The following is a 15594-nucleotide window of genomic DNA, read 5'->3' as shown; positions in this document are numbered from 1 at the left end:
CTGAAGTCCTGGCTGAGGTTGGAGTCTGCTGTTGCTGAGACATCACACTCAGGGAGTTGGCAGCTGGACTGGCCCAGTGTTGGATGTTGACTGGTGGCTTCAGTTTCTTTCCAAACTGTTGGCTCTGCAGGGTTGCTGAAGTAGCCCCGGAAAGTGACAGAAGCCACACAGCGTCCCCTCTGCCATGTTGCACTAACATGTAGACAGCAGTGATTTATTGTTCATGGGGCTGGAATTATTAAGGTCATCGCAAGGCTGCCTGTCATGTGATTGGTCTAGTCATGAGCTGCTCCTGGGGTGGGCTGCCCCTTCATGTTAACACTTTCTGCCTGCTGTCCTCTGCCTGGCTTGGCTTCTGCCTGGGTTTCTAAGCTCTCATGGAAGTCCTGTTGTTATCCAGTGGAAATCTGTTTTGATTTCAAAATCCCTGATCACAATTATGTGTTGTGCTGATGAGAAGATGAAGCATCAATATTTGTGGTATGTATTCTAACAGATCTCAAAGGCTTGGGCAGATAATGAAAATCTAGATCATACACAGATAAAAACCTAAATAGGTTGTTAACTCCTGAGGCTCTCAAACTCTTAGGCCCTGGGCAAATTGATCTGTTTCAGCCTCATTTAACCCTCTGTGAACCTTTGTGATTACATATTGACCTGAACGCAGAGTGGACCATTTTTTTTTTTTTTTTTTTTTTTTCCTGAGCTCCTGGGCTTACAGCACCAAGCTGAGATTTGGTCCCCTGTCTCTGACCTCAGTGGCCTTAGGTGTCTGGGCTCTACACACTTCTGCTGGGGCTGTCCCTTTGTAGTTTGAAAGCAGGGGCTCATGAAGGATTCCATTTGACATTGATAGTTCTGTGAGAAGGGACAAAGGTCCAGAGAGGTCCTAGAATGTGCCTTGGGCAGCTCTGCTTGAAGGGGTAGAGCCCAGACAGAAAGTCTCAGGCAGGTGTCATGGGGAATGCATCCAGGCCTCTGCGATGCTCCCAGGGTTGCTTGTGGTGGGCTGATGTGATTGCTTCATTTCCCACTGTCCTCATCCTGCCCTCTCTTCCACGTCTGTCCTTGTCACTGCCCTGCTCTGTCCTGCTGCCGCTGGCCTTTTATTCCTTGAGGCCCAGCTGCAGCCTGCCTCTGGGCCAGAGGGGAGGGCCTGTGAAATCCACATTGGTTCCAGCACCCGGCCTGCATTGTTGGGGCCTCCCATGACACAGGACCCGCTCTGCTGACATAATGGACCCTGTTGAAGGACTCTTTTGTAGGAATTTAGACATGAATTTATTATGACAGTGTCCGCTTAGGTCTCCCGGAAATGGAAACCTGCGGAGACCAAATGGCCTCGTGACTTTCTCTCTCCAGGGAGGGCTCTGATCAAATGCCCAGGACTTCGTTCTTTCTCTTCATCCTGCTCCTCTTCTTCCCCCAGGGATAAGTTATAAGTTCTGTGTGTATACGGAGAACTTTGCTCCCCAAGTCCTACTTTGCCTTCTTTAGGTCTCCAATTTGACTGGATGAAACCTTTTCAAGAACCAGTGTACTTAGGACGCTACTCTTGATACATGTCTGCCTGGGCTGTCTGAGCTTTTGTTATTTTTCTTCTTTTGCTATCCTGGGAATTGAATCCAAGTCCTGGTACATGCCAAAGCACACATGCTATATAACTCGGTTCTTAGGTCTCACTTTTGGCTCAGTTCGCATTCTCCGTGTCTCTCCTCTTGTCAGGGAGAGACTTCCCTCCTGAGCCTTCCTGTTAAACTTTCTCAAGGAGGGAGACCTGGCAAGTGTCACAATTGCTTGACTAACAGACATTCTTTCTTTCTTCTAGCCTGCAAGTATTCCTGCCACAAGAAATGTGAAGCCCAGGTAAGCGCTCCAGAGCTTTCCCATGGGCCTTCTTTGAGCTGGCCTTCACTGACTGATATGCAGAGGGGGAGGGGCCCGCTGGACCACATCCTCTGAAAGAAGCTGAGAGCTGGTGGAAAGACGGGGATGCCGCTGAGTGCGGCACATAACTTTCATCTCAAGAACAAACCGAGCGAGCTTTGAAATCCATGTTTTTAATTAGAGAAAATAATTCTGAAGAATCCGATTTCAGATAAGACCTCAGTCTCTTTTCTGGCCGCACTACCAGCTCCTTCCCAGTGATGAGTGATCCCGACATTCTCTGTGCAGGGGCAGAAGTGCAAAAACAAGGCACATGGTTAGCCTAGAGGAACGTGCTGGCTGACTTTGAGGGTAGTTAGCTATTCACTGTGTTTGGGGGAAACCTGGGCAGCTTGGAATGGGGATCATTATGCCTAGTGTGTGTGTCCCCAGAGTGCTGAAGAGCCAGCTGTGGATTGGCTGCCTCGCCTGTGATGAACAGAAAAGTGTGTGTGTGTGTGTGTGTGTGTGTGTGTGTGTGTTGGGGGAGCAGCTTAGAAAGGAAGGTATGGAGGAGGTAGCTTATGGTTCTTTCCCTTCTCTGTGGCCACAGCTCTGAATTTCTAGCTTTGAGGTTGGTCTTCAGTATGACTACAGCCTTTCAAAACCTTGCTGACTGTCAAACCATCAGGGGTCTTGGTGAGCTGCCCCTCTGGCTGTGGGATGAGGGAGATGGGCTCTGCTGATGTTATAGAGCTCATGGGTCAGGCTGTTCCCAGATCTCCATCCTGACTCCAGTCTCTGAACTGGAGGCTGTTCTAGGATACCTCGAATCACATGGCTTCACATGCATGTTTTCCCTGTGAGTACCAGGGAGGGAAGAGTTCCTGTACACAGAAACACACACTTATACATACAAAAGTACATGCAAATACACCCCATATGTTAGAGTTTTATTGCTGTGAAGAGACACCGTGAACACAGCAGCTCTTATAAGGAAAGCATTTCATTGGGTCTGGCTTACAGTTCAGAGGTCTAGTTCATTATCATATAGTGAGAAGCATGGCGGTCTGCAGGCAGGCATGGTGGTAGAGAGGTAGCTGAGAGCTCTGCATCTTGATCCGAAGACAACAGGAAGTGTACTGTCTTGAGCTTTAGAGACCTCAAAGCCCACCCCTAGTGACACACCTCTTCTAACAAGGCCACATCTACTCCAAGGCCTCACACCCTAATAATGCCACTCCCTATTGGCCAAGCATTCAAATACTTGAGTCTATGGGGGAGTCACATCTATTCAGACCACCACACTCCACATGTGTACACTCACTTTGTTCATATGTACATTCTTGAGTACTCATTCATCCATGTACTCTGTGCACACATACTACATACATGCAAGTACCCCTGTAGAGGAAATGAATGGTCTTAGACCTAGTGCTCTTTCTAGAGATAGATGATTTGTCTTTTAAGTGCTCTTATGGGTAGCCTTAGAACATGCAGAAAGCAGAGGGGATTGCTCAGTGCTGCTGATGAATGTCTTAGCTAGCTTGAAGCAGGCACCTTCTACTCTCTTCACCCTCTGCCTCTCTTTCTTGTGGTTCCTCCAAAGGTTTTTCCAAGCCTAGTAGGCTGGCGTGGAGCGGCTCTGCCTGCCCTTCCCCCTCAGCTCTGTTCTGGAGAAGGTCCTTTCCCACCTGGGGCCAGCCTGCCTTTCTTGGTCACACACATCCTTGGATGGAACTGATTTTGACCCTGGTTTGTTTTCGCCTCCTTTCTGTGTACTGCCCTTTAGGACAAGGACTTGTGCTGCAGTGCGGCCTGGGATCTGGAGTTCTGTGCCAGGCGGGGACATTCCATTTGGGAGTGTAACCCACCTGTAGAGGTTGCCTTCCCATGCAGGGACTTCACTGTGCCTTTCCCAATGCTGTGTCTCCTTTGGTGGCCCTTGTTCTCATAGCATATGTCTTGTCACTGATGTGGTGATCAAAGGACTGAGTGTTTGTGTTTTGTCACCCACTCTATCCCCTGACTGTATTCCAGGCTACTCACCCCTGACCTGAGCTGCAGAAACAAACCTGCACCTTTCCTTCCATTTCTGACTACTTAGGAATCATCTAGAAGTCTTAGGTATAACTGATATGGCATTGCTAACCCCAGTAGTTGGCAGTTTGCTGAGAGATGAATAGGCTTTTCCTCCTATCGGATCCTGCCAGGGAGAAATGTAGCCACATTCTTTATTTTATTATTATTATTTTTTTAACATGGCTTTGGATAGCGTGACAGAATGCCACCAGCAATAACAAAGCACCTTCTCATTGCAAAGATACAGAGCTGTGGTGTCAGGGAACTGATAACCATAAACTCCCAGCAGCATAGCAGAGCTCAGTGGATGGGAAGCATTTCTTTCATGAGCTGGAATGTGGCTGCTCCCACATTACTGCTGTGAGTTCTGGGTCCTTGCTTGTGTGTCGGTTCTCACTCTCTTGGCGTTTGAGTCTTTACTGCTGTGTGTATATGGATCACTGTGCCACCTTGCTGAATGCAGCTTAGGAAAATTGGAAAGCTTGCTGAAGGTTTAGACCTGGGTCCCATCTTAGACCTTCTCTGACTTGTACTGACAGGGTGACATGTGCCCTGTGTACCTTCCTCATTGGTGTTCCTGAGGTTGAGAGCTAGGAACGGTCCCTGCAACATGGGGCTGGGCTGTGATGGAGTTTACTGCTATGATCGTTGCTCTCTTTGGTTAATGCCACCATTTTAGGTGTCTGCCCATGCCAGTGGTGTTTCCTTTAGTACTGAGGACATGGGGAGATGGTTGAGCCACAGTAGTGGGACTGAGACATAGTGAAGAGACTTAGAAGCCCAGTGTGGTGGATAAGGTTACTGTCTTCCTGAGCTACTGGATAGCATGTCCTCAGGTGGGGCAGTGAGGCTCAGTGTGCAGGTGGAGGGAGAGACCTGGTTTTTAGGCTGAAAATAGGCCAGGCCACTTGCTGTGGACTGAATGTCTGTGTCTCTAGATTCATGTGTTGAAATGTAACCCTGTATGTGATGGCATTAGGCCTAATAACCTCTGGGAGGCCTTAGGTGGGGCCTTAGATTTGTGGGCTTAGTGCCCTTATCAAAGAGCCACAGGAGGGTTTCTTCCCTGTCCATTAAATAGAGACTGCAGGAAGGCATGGTTGGGGATCCAGAAAGCAGATCCCCACCTATCACTAAACCTGTTAGTACTTTGATGTTGGAGTGTTCAGCCTTTAGAATTGTAAACTATCATTGCTTCTTGGCCTTTTTTCTAAGGTCAAGTGTAGACCTGTGAACCATAAATTCCTATCACTGAAGCTACTGAGTTTGAAATGGGTTTTATTTTTTGTTTGTTTGCTGCTTTTAAGGCAGCTCAGATGGACTGAGGTAGGTCTATCTGAGCGGCAGTTTTCTCATGTGTGGAACAGATGAGTAATCCTACTTGAATTATGCACACCAATGTCCTTCCCCTAGACACTGGGTGGGATGATGCTGTGTGTGAGCCCTAGCGAAGTCAAGGACACAATGTGAAATCTCTTGAGAGTTTGTGATCTCACTGTTCTGCCCCTGAGCTGTTTGGGGGCCTTGTGACCAGTTGACTCATTAACATGAGGGGAAAGGGAAGGAGAAAAGCAGATGTAGGTAAAGAGAAAAGAAGAAGAGGGGCTGGGATTGTCCCTGTAAAGTACACAAGAACCAATCTCGTCTTTGTAGCCTATGGCTGCCATGGGCGATGGCTATTTTGACATCTGCCCATGCCTTGAGTTACACTTTAGGATCCCAGATCATCAGAGCTCTCCTGATGGAGACTGAACACAAGTGAGTTGAGCTGGAGCACACCTGGAACAGCCCTGAGCATTCAGCATCTGCTTTAGTCCATGAAGGACCAGTCTCCAGTACCAGGCCTCCATGGCACCTTCAGCCTCTAGGTCTACCTTCAACCTCACCTGCCTGACTTCAAGCTCCATTCTATCTGTGATACACCCTAGATGCCCAGTCCTCTACAGAGACCATGGCAGGGCTAGCGTGTGTCTCTTCTTCCAGCTGTTCTTTAGAACTATACACAGGACTGGGCTGTCACAGATACGTGTTTCGATGAGGACCAGGTGTTGTTCTGAGGTACACAAGATTCCCAGTGTGGGAATCTTGCTTTGTTGCAGGTTGAGCCCTCTGTCGTGGATGTCCTTGCTCTGTCTCATTGTCTTGTGTCTAGATTTTACCCTCCCTCAGGCCCCAGAGCACCAGGCAGGTGATCCCCACTGTGGTAGGGTGACTATACCATGAACACCTAGGAAAAAATGAACTTGGCAGTGCTTGCTTGGGCTTCAGCATTGGATTTGAGGGTGTCCACCTATTTCTCTATTCCTAAGGAGTAGAAGTGGTGGACACAGATATTTTCCTGGAAATATATAGATCCAGATATTTTCCTAGGAAAATGAGCCAATTTCACTTAGTAAAAGACCAAAACACCAAAGATCAACCAAACATTTTTCATTAAAACAGCAAAAGCCAAAGCTGCAAACTGCTGTGAGCTGAGCGCTTGTGCTGTGCATGTGTTTGCCAGTTTCCTGGTATAGTTTCTGAGGTTTGGTGTCTATATCTGAAGGTGGACAGTTATAAGCCAACAGAGTGTTGTAGGAGTGACATGAAACACAGTAATGTCTCTCATGACACTGACTTGTGGTATATGCCCAGGAAGAATGTAAGTCAGCCAGTGTTCACCAAAGAGCTGAGCCTTCAGGCATGGCTGTTTCCTTGTCACATGACACTAAGGGCTTCTGTTCTTGGCTAGAGGTGGCAGCTTTAGGACCAAGTGATGGCAGTCCCCTGAGAGATGGTTCATGCCGCTAACTCAGCATTTACCCTGCTGTCTTCTACCTGACTCCCCACCATTTGTCCTAACGATGGAAGTAGTTGAATTTTAAGCTGGACAGTTCAACAAACATTTCTGAGTTTTGCTCTAGCCAGGCACTGAGCTGGGCCCAAGTACAACACTGACTCCAGGTGAATTCCAGCCTACCACGTGGGAGCCTGGGTCTGTCAAGAGATACTTCTCTGTATTTGGTGCAGTATGTGTGCTTGGTGTTTTAGAGAGGGGATAGTGTGTGTGTGTGTGTGGGGGGTGCATTGTACTGAGCTGGTTTTGTGCCTACTGAGCAAATGGTCTACCACTGAGCTGCCAGTTTGACATCTGCCTTATCCAATTATTTTCAGAAGTCATTGGAGTAATTCTGAGGGTGTTTATATATTCACAGCAGAATTGAAGGGAAAGTAGACAGAATTCTCTGTGGCTCTTCACAACCTCGCCCACCACAAATAATCTTGTGCTGTTGCTGGCCTCCACTGACACGTTGTCATCATCCAGTGTATTCTTAAATGAGATTCATTCTTGGTACTCTGTTTTCAGTTGCTTTCTTCATCACGGTGACAAAGGTACCTGACATGAGATAATTTAAAGGACACAGGATTTATTTTGGTTCATGAGTTTAGAGGTCCAGCCCACTCCTTGCTCTGTCGACTCTGAGGCAGATCATGATGGTGGGGAAATGTGAAGGGCACACTGTCTATGCATGGTGGACAGGGGGTGGAGTACGAGGGACTGGGAACCAGGCCTAAGCTGCGGAAGTCCCCAGTACCTTGCTTCTCCTTCTGGGCTTCACTCTCTGGGGTTTTCACTCCCTCTCCGAAGTTAGCCATCTGCTCAGGAGCCAAACACAGCAAACACATATTTAAGCCATGACTCATTCTATGAACTTGTACAAGTGTATATTACAGTATATGTATCACATAGAGTATTTACCCTGCCTTAAAATCTTATGTGCTCCTTTCCTTTGTTGTCTCCATAATTTTGCCTTTTCCAGGTGCCGCATAGTGGAATCCTACAGCAGGCAAACCATTCAGGTTGATTTTTCCCTGCCACGGTCCACATCTTATACCTTCTCTTGGTGTTTTCATGGTTGTACAGTCTAATGTCTTGTAGCATCTTTAGTGCCGCTCCTGTCCAGATGACCACGGTTGGTTCATTTATCCATTCATATCTTGCTTGCTTTAGGTTGTCACTGGTATGAGAAGAGCCATAAGCATCTTTATGCTTTGCCCTTTGAGGGACACTTTTGTCTTTCCCGTGTGGTCCTTTTTCAGGGCAGCTGTCCTCACTGGCTTGCTGTGGCCCATTTTTGTGAGGAAACTCATTGAAGTGTTGAGAGCTGGGAGGTTTGTTCCTGAGGGAATATCTTGCCAACTAGAGAAGCCTCACCTGTTCTCCAAGTTCACCAGAGTCAGCTGTCCAGGTGTGAATGGTTTCTAAGCAACCAACACTTATATGTTTTTTAAAAATCAGTATAATCTGAGCCCATTGATTGTGGACTTCTGGATCTTCACTGGATGGGCCCAGGCTGGAGACATCAAGGTTGTTTTTCTGTTGTTTGTTTTGTTTTATGGTTTCTTTTGTGACAGGGTCTTCCTATGTAGCCCAGACTGTCCTCAAATTCATGCCAGATCTCCCCCCCCCCATCTCTACTTCCTAAATGCTAGGATTAGAGATATGAGTCACCACACTGGCTAACCAGGGTTTTGAAGCTGGCTATGATGTGTGGCCAGATTGGCAAGAAGGACTGTATTGTCTTGTGTAGTTAGCAGTGTAAATGTCACTTTGTGGTGACATGTTTGCTCTTTAGCGAGGTTCTATATTTAAGCTATGTTTGTAGAGGATTACTTTCCTTACCCTAACAATAGTTCACAGAGGAATTATTACAGGCGTGTACCACATAATGATGCTCTAGTCAACAGTGGGCTGCCTATCTGATGGTGGTCCTGGAACTTGCGTCATCTGGTGATGTTGTAGTGATCCCAGTTGTGCAAACACACGGTATGGTGTTTGCAGAGCAGCAGTCTTGCGTCGCCACGTTTCTCAGAGTACATCCCCATCGTGAAGTGGTACAGGGCTGTATATACTCTTTTGAGACACTACATTTGGTTTAAATTGGTTTTAAAACCTACCCTTTCAATTCTTCCAGAGTTGTCTGTCCCTATTATACTGTAACAAATAAAACAGACCTACATATATCTCTAGAGTGAATCTGTACCAATTTGACTGTTTGGCTGTAATGTGTTATTGGCTGTGGTCACTTAAATTCAGGAAGTTGGAAGTCTACAGGGAGCAGGTCAGTCCGTTGTGTCCTTCACGGGGTTTGGGTCAGGCCATATACCTTGAGGACTCTGAGAGTCTTTACATTGAGAAGCCACTTTCTACAGCCCTCAATGGGACCTCAAGATGATGGGCTCATGTTGGTGAGGACATACCATAGTTGCAGGTAGGTTTGCTTTGAATTAGAACTGGTGACATTCCATGGGAAACCTGGCTTTGTTTCTCTGCACAGTGTCCCAAGGAAGAAGGCCCCCTGCTGACCCTTACAGCTTGACCAGGTCAAGCAAGTATAATTGTTGGTTGAGATCCATTCTGGTCACAGGCCACTGATGGGGTGTTTGGGTGACAGTGACTGGGAAAGTAGGCAAGGCCTGTGAGCTGTCACCTGACCACCTGCAGACAGGCTGTTACCAGTGAGGGTGGACACCGGGAATATCAAAACAGATGCCATTTTTTTGTGATGAGAATAACAAGCACAGGACCACTTGCCCTGGCGTTCCACAGAATATGCTGGGGCATTGGGTCTTGCAGATCCTGGGTCAAGACACCAGCTTTGAGCATCAGTCCCTCAAGTGTAGATACTTGGTGAATATTTTTCTGCCTTCTGGTTATATCTCTCAGTACTTGGATTTTGTGATAGGGTGTTCTATTCACCTGTTCTGGCCTGGCTTTTTGTTGTTGTTGGACAGAGCTGTAAAGTGGGAATTCTATGTATTGTTATATGAGGCAGTCTCGAAGAACTTTTGAGGACCTCTATAAAAATTCTGGGTCTGAATTCTAATTCTACCTTGTGTTGTCTTCTGTGAGATTAAGGCAAGAACACCTAACCTGGAGGCTTGTGAAAAGGACTTCAGTCCCCTTCCTAGCCCAGGTCAGTGACCTCTGTGGGAGCTCCCTCTTGTTCTTCTACAGCGATGGTTCTCAACCTGTGAGTTGGACCCATCAGAAAGCGTGTGTTCCTGGTGACCTTAGGAACTGCTAAATATAACTTGTCAGTAGCAAAACTGCAGTTATAAAGTAGCAACAAAAATAATTTTGTGGTTGGGGGTCACCACAACATGAGAAACTGTATTAAAAGGTCACAGCATTAGGAAGGCTGAGAACCACTACTCTAGAGCTACCATGGACCCCTGCAGTGTCAGTGATGGAAGGACTTTTCTGAGGCATGGGGAAGCAGGCACTTGCATGGAGAGCTGGAGTGGGATCAGCATACATTTAGGCACGAAAGGGCAGTGTGTGTTCTCAGTTCTCCCTGAGAATGCTGCCTGCATGTCTCACTTAGACCACAGTCAGTGGGTGTTTCTGGAGACTTAAAGACCTTGATCAGTGCCGCCTGGGCTGTGGCAGGCATCTCAGGGCCTCCATCAGGCTGGCTGAGGGACAGCTCGCCTGGCCTGCTGCCCTTCTTCCTGACCCTCAGGATCCTGTGTTGTTGTCTGCATGGCCTTGCCTAGTTTGTTTCAATTGCTTATGCAGCCAGGGTGACTGCCTGGGTTAAAGAAGTCCTCACCTGTACCTGGGCATCCTGCAAATTCCGGAAGAGCCAGGCCTCTGCCCCCTTCTTAAGGGGTGTGGTGTGTATGTGTGTCCCTGCCTGTGTGTATTAAATTTCAAACCCAGGACAAATGGCCAAGGTGTCTAACACATCAAAGCGGACCTGGCTGCCATGTTCTCCCAGCATTACTCAGTCTCTAACTGTTACAGGGTATGGCTGGCATACCTCATCCTCTACTCTGAACTCTCCAGCCCAGGGACTGAGCTGCCATTCCCCCCAGAGGCTCTTCCCTGTATAATCCAGACATTGTGGTTACCTGACCCTTTTGCACCTTTGGCCCTCTGGCTGTTGCATCTGGTTTTCTTTTCAGGGTTCACTTCAGACTCCCCCAGAGGTGTCTGCTCATGGCTATGCTTTCCCTTCCCTTTCGCCTTCTTTATTCTCTCTCTCTCTCTCTCTCTCTCTCTCTCTCTCTCTCTCTCTCTCTCTCTCTCTCTCTCTCTCTCCATCCTTCCCTGCTATATGTATGAACATCTCTACCCTTCTCAGGGACTAGCCTGCATCCTAGTTTCCAGGCGAATCCTGCTTATTGGTGATACTGCCATGTGGTCCTAAGTATCTCTGACTTTTCTCTGTAGATCTAACTGGGTTTGCATAGTGAAGGTTTGCAGTTTCTGGGTGCAGAAAGCTGATGGGTGACACATACATCCTTCATCATCAGTTACCTGTGCTCATTATTGAATGAAGGAAAGAAGTAAAAAGGAAAGGAAAGGACATGACTAGGTATGGTGGAGGAGAAAGTTTATTGTGGATATACAGGGAGAGCATAACCAGGGGCAGACACATCTGGGGGAGTCTGGCGTGGACATGACTAAACTGAGCTGGGCCATGTGCAGAGAAGGGGAGGGGAAGGGGCAAGGGAGAGAGGGGAATGAGGTGCAACAGCCAAGAGGGGCAAAGGAACAAAAGGGGTGGGTAACCAAAATGGCTGGGTTATATAGGGAATAGCCTCTAGGGGAAGGGGGGGCAGAGTATGCCAGCCATTCCCTGTAACAGGTAGGGCCTAAGGGATCCACTTTGATATGTTAAATAGTCTGTTCAGCATTTGTCCCAGGGTTTGAGACCTAATAATTATCAGCTGGGGAAATTATTGCAAGTACAGTTAGCTCTGCCTCCCATCCCTCCTGTTTTCTAGTCTCTAGACTATTTCCAGACACCACTCATTTTTTTTTTTTACAAGCAAGAAGCCCATTGGTGCTGAGGTGACATCTACCCTCCCTTTCCTTCCCCTCTAGTTGGGGGGATTTTTCCCTGCTGTTCTCTCAGTTCAGGCACAGGCTGAAGAGCACCATCCAGGAGGCCACTGGGATGTTCTTCATGGAGTCCATCAGTATGCTCCCCAAGGAAGCTCATCTCAGAGCAGTTCTGACACTGTTGGGAATACACCCCTGGTCTAGTCCATCTCTGAGTAGAGGCTTCTTCCCAGCATTGTCCTCTAGAACCTGCAGCTTAGCCTGGGAAAGACATTCTAAGCCTTCCCCTCCCCTACCAGACTTCTCTGTCCTGTCTGGGGAGGACACTTTGGAGGTGTCTGTGTAGGCTTACCCTTGGTTGGGGTGGGGGGGGGCTCCACCCCCAAGACTTCCAGATACTTCACTTTGTGTGCTGGTAGCCCCCTTTCCCTGTGCTGTTCTGTGCTGTGACCCTGTGGGTAGTCAGCGTGTTGGGTCATGACTGTCTGTTGGGGCCAGCTTTGTGGTGTCTCTAGGGTGACTTTCCCTGAGATAGGATGATTCCATGTAGAGGTTTATGGTCCAGCTGCTGCTACATCTGCTGCAGCCACTTTTTAAAGGGAGGTTTTCTAAAACAGTGTCCCCCCCCCCTAATTTTTAGTAGCAGGGTCCAAATGAATACACACTCCATTCCTCAGAATTTAACTTGCAAAGTCAAGTTTCTCTGCCACTTCTGTAAAGCTGTTAATTTTAGGCAGGGATTCAGGAAGTGGCCACCCCCATGTTCCCTTGAACACATAAATAGCCCTGGAGCTTCCTTCTCCCGACCTCCTAGGGGCAGCTGACAACTCATTTTTGTGTATTTGCAGACTTTGACTCACCTGAGAATTCCCCGAGATTTTCTGAAACAGCAGGTGGGTCAAGCGTGCGAGGGTACGGCGGGATCGCGGGGCCCCATGTCAGCTCCCCCACTACGCCACACATCCCCCTCCTTGCAGGATCTTAGGAACAATAAATACTTGCTGGGCTGGAAGGAAGGCTAGGAGAGCCTAATGAATGGAATGCAGACTGCAGGGTAAAATCTGAAATTCCAGTCTTACTGTAAATTGTCTTCTTTTGCATTTAAAAAGCCCTGGGGGAAGTTCACTGAGGCCCTGCTGATGGTCTGACCTTGAAGGTGTCTCAGTGAATGGTGTCAGGAAGGGCATGTTGTTTATTGTTGATTTTGCAGTACTGAGGGTTGAACCCTGAGCACGCCACCGGCTAGGCCTGCACTGCATGCCATCCCCGACCCCTTTGTGGGTGCATTTAAAGGAGGACTCTTGGGCCTGGAGTACTGATCAGGTGGCAGAGGTGGGGCTTGTGGTAACTCTTGATGGTGTGGCGTGGTAGATAGCAGGGTGATGCCATCAGCAAGGTTGTGGCTCATTAGTGTTAGATGGTAAGGGTATAAAGTTGTTGGTGTTCGCTGAATATGTAGATGTGAAATAGAGTCAACTAGTTGGATGTAAAAATCACAGTTAATTTCACTTGGATTTCTAAAAAGATTTATGTCTGTGTGTGGGTATGTACATGTGAGTGCAGGTGCCAACAGCAATCAGAAGAGGGCGTAGGATCCATGGTACTGGAGTAAGAGGCAGTAACAGGAAAATGGGTCTGAAATGGAACTCGGATCCTCTTTAAGAGCGGTGTGTGCTCTTAACCATGGAGCTGTCAATACTTATTTTACATTACACCATTCTTAGACACTTTGTACAAAAACATCTTGAAAGAAAATTTCCTTTAGCATCCTGCTCTAAGTTGAATTCCTGAAGCCACTACAATTTCTTTCTAATTGTTTGGTATCCTGTCCTGAAATGTGGTATTTGATTAATCATTGTGAATGGTGTGTGAACGAATGAATTAATGAATGACAAGAGGTTGAGACCAGTAACCCAAGAAGAGTTGGGGATGGAACCGGCAGCTCCCTGTTTATCTCTAAGATGCTGACTGCAAGTGGCCACCTCCACTGTGGAAGGCCTTTCCTTTCTGACAGCCTTCTCCCTATCATTAGCAAATGGTCTTTGGAAATCAGCTACTTGACCAGATGAGCCTGCTTAATGGTTTCAAACGGAAAACTCAGACCTTGCATGGCTGTGGCGGAAGCCCAAGAGGGCAACGTTAGCTTGTGTGAACCACAGTTTGACTGGGCCTCAGCACCTTCTTTATGGGAAGACCCTTTCCTGGGGGGCAGCTTAGTGAGCATGAAGTCAGGATTGAGCGAGATGCACACATTCCCTCTTGCTGCCTATGCCTTCAGAGAAAGCCACTTCCTTTGAGCTTTTCTTTGTGAGGAGAAGGTTGCTAGAAATGTCAAATTAGGGGTCAGGACATTTGTACACCAGTCTCTTGTAAACCCTACATGTGCTTGTCCTGGAATTGGGGTAGCCTATTCTAGACTCCCTCTTGACAGCTCCTCCTGAACATAGATAGATAGCACTTGCTAGGCCAGTTGGGTCTGGGAGAGGATAGCTGCACTTGTAGGAGGCCCAAGGAACAAGTCCAGATTCCGGCCTCGCTGTCAGCAGAGATGTCCTGTTGGCACTCTGTCTTAGAGTGGAAAGGGTAGACTTAACAAATCACTTTATTTATAGTTGTTGAAAGAAATGAGAGATATGTGAATATGCTTGTCACAGGACAAGAGGATGTACAAGGAAGGGAGAGATGAGCTGAATCAAAGGCTGGCCAGAAGGTCCCAGACATGCTCATCCCCAGGTGTTTATAAGAGACTAGATGGTTCAGCGTGTCCTTTTGTAGGCCTTTCTGTTGGCTTCCTTTCATCAGGGCAGCTGGTTGCATCCATGGATGGGCTTGGGGTAGAAGCAATAGTTGCATCCCTTGAGGCCAAGCTTCCAAAGTTCTACCATATTTAAGCTAGGCTTATTGCACACACCAGCACGTAGGAGGTTGAAGCAGAACGATTGCTGTGAATTTGAGCTTAGCTTGGACTTCAGAGTGAGTTTAATTCCTCCCATTTCCCTAAGAGAAGAAGGGAGATGACGAGGAGGAAGAGAAGTGTTTTTAAACTGTCTATTTCATTGGTTGTAACAGGTCACAGAACAAACCAGGAAGATATCAGATTCAAGAGAAAGGGACAGACGGGGCCTCTTAAAAAGCAAAACAAAACAAACCCCAGATTTGTTTATTTTTACTTTATGTGTGTGTTTGCCTGCACACACATTGAATTTGTGCAGTGCCTGAGGAAGCCAGAAGAGGATATCAAATCCCCTGAAACTGGAGGTACAGGCAGTTGGGAGCATCTATGTGGGTGCTGGGAACAGAATCCTGGTCCTCTGCAAGAGCAGCCAGTGCTCTTAACTGTTGAGCCATTTCTCTGTAGCGCCCGCACTACCATCTCTTCCACGAATCGGGCGAAGGCCTAGAGATTGAAATAAAGACAAGACAGCGGGTCATTCGTTCAGTGGCAATGTCGGAACGCCAAATGCCGAATGCCGTTTATTGAGGGGCAAGAATGGGTTTAAATACCGACTTAGAGCACACTGGAAAATTACAGGAAATTTTAGGCTTAGCTCCTCCCTGTGTTGTCACGAGGTGTGTGTTGTCACGGGTGTGTGTCACGAGGTGTATGTCAGGAGATGTGTTGTCACCGGAAGAGTACCATCAAAAGCCTTGGGGCAAAGAGTTCTGGCCAACAGCTTTCAGCTAGCTCAAGGCGCCTCAGGGGTCCATGCAGGGCCCTACATTTCTCATTGTCTGTACCTCTTGATGGGGAATGACCTACTTTGCAAAGATCTTGTGTGATGCCATTATCTCTGAAACAAACTGGCACAGGT

The 15594-nt window shown here is 47.6% G+C and overlaps 1 protein-coding gene across 4 annotated transcripts in view; it reads left to right on the top strand.

The window, feature by feature from the left end:
- Tns3 (tensin 3) overlaps positions 1-15594 on the top strand; it is a 223324-nt gene that overhangs the window by 55161 nt on the left and 152569 nt on the right. For all 4 annotated transcript variants that reach the window (XM_051200598.1, XM_051200597.1, XM_051200600.1 and 1 more), the window contains exon 3: positions 1829-1866. In XM_051200598.1, the coding sequence (XP_051056555.1) occupies positions 1829-1866 (38 nt within the window). The remainder of the gene's footprint in view (positions 1-1828; positions 1867-15594) is intronic.

The sequence above is a fragment of the Phodopus roborovskii genome, unplaced genomic scaffold, assembly GCF_943737965.1.
Source record: "Phodopus roborovskii unplaced genomic scaffold, PHOROB, whole genome shotgun sequence".
NCBI classification, from domain to species: domain Eukaryota; kingdom Metazoa; phylum Chordata; class Mammalia; order Rodentia; family Cricetidae; genus Phodopus; species Phodopus roborovskii.
This window is presented reverse-complemented; position numbering and strand designations above follow the sequence as displayed.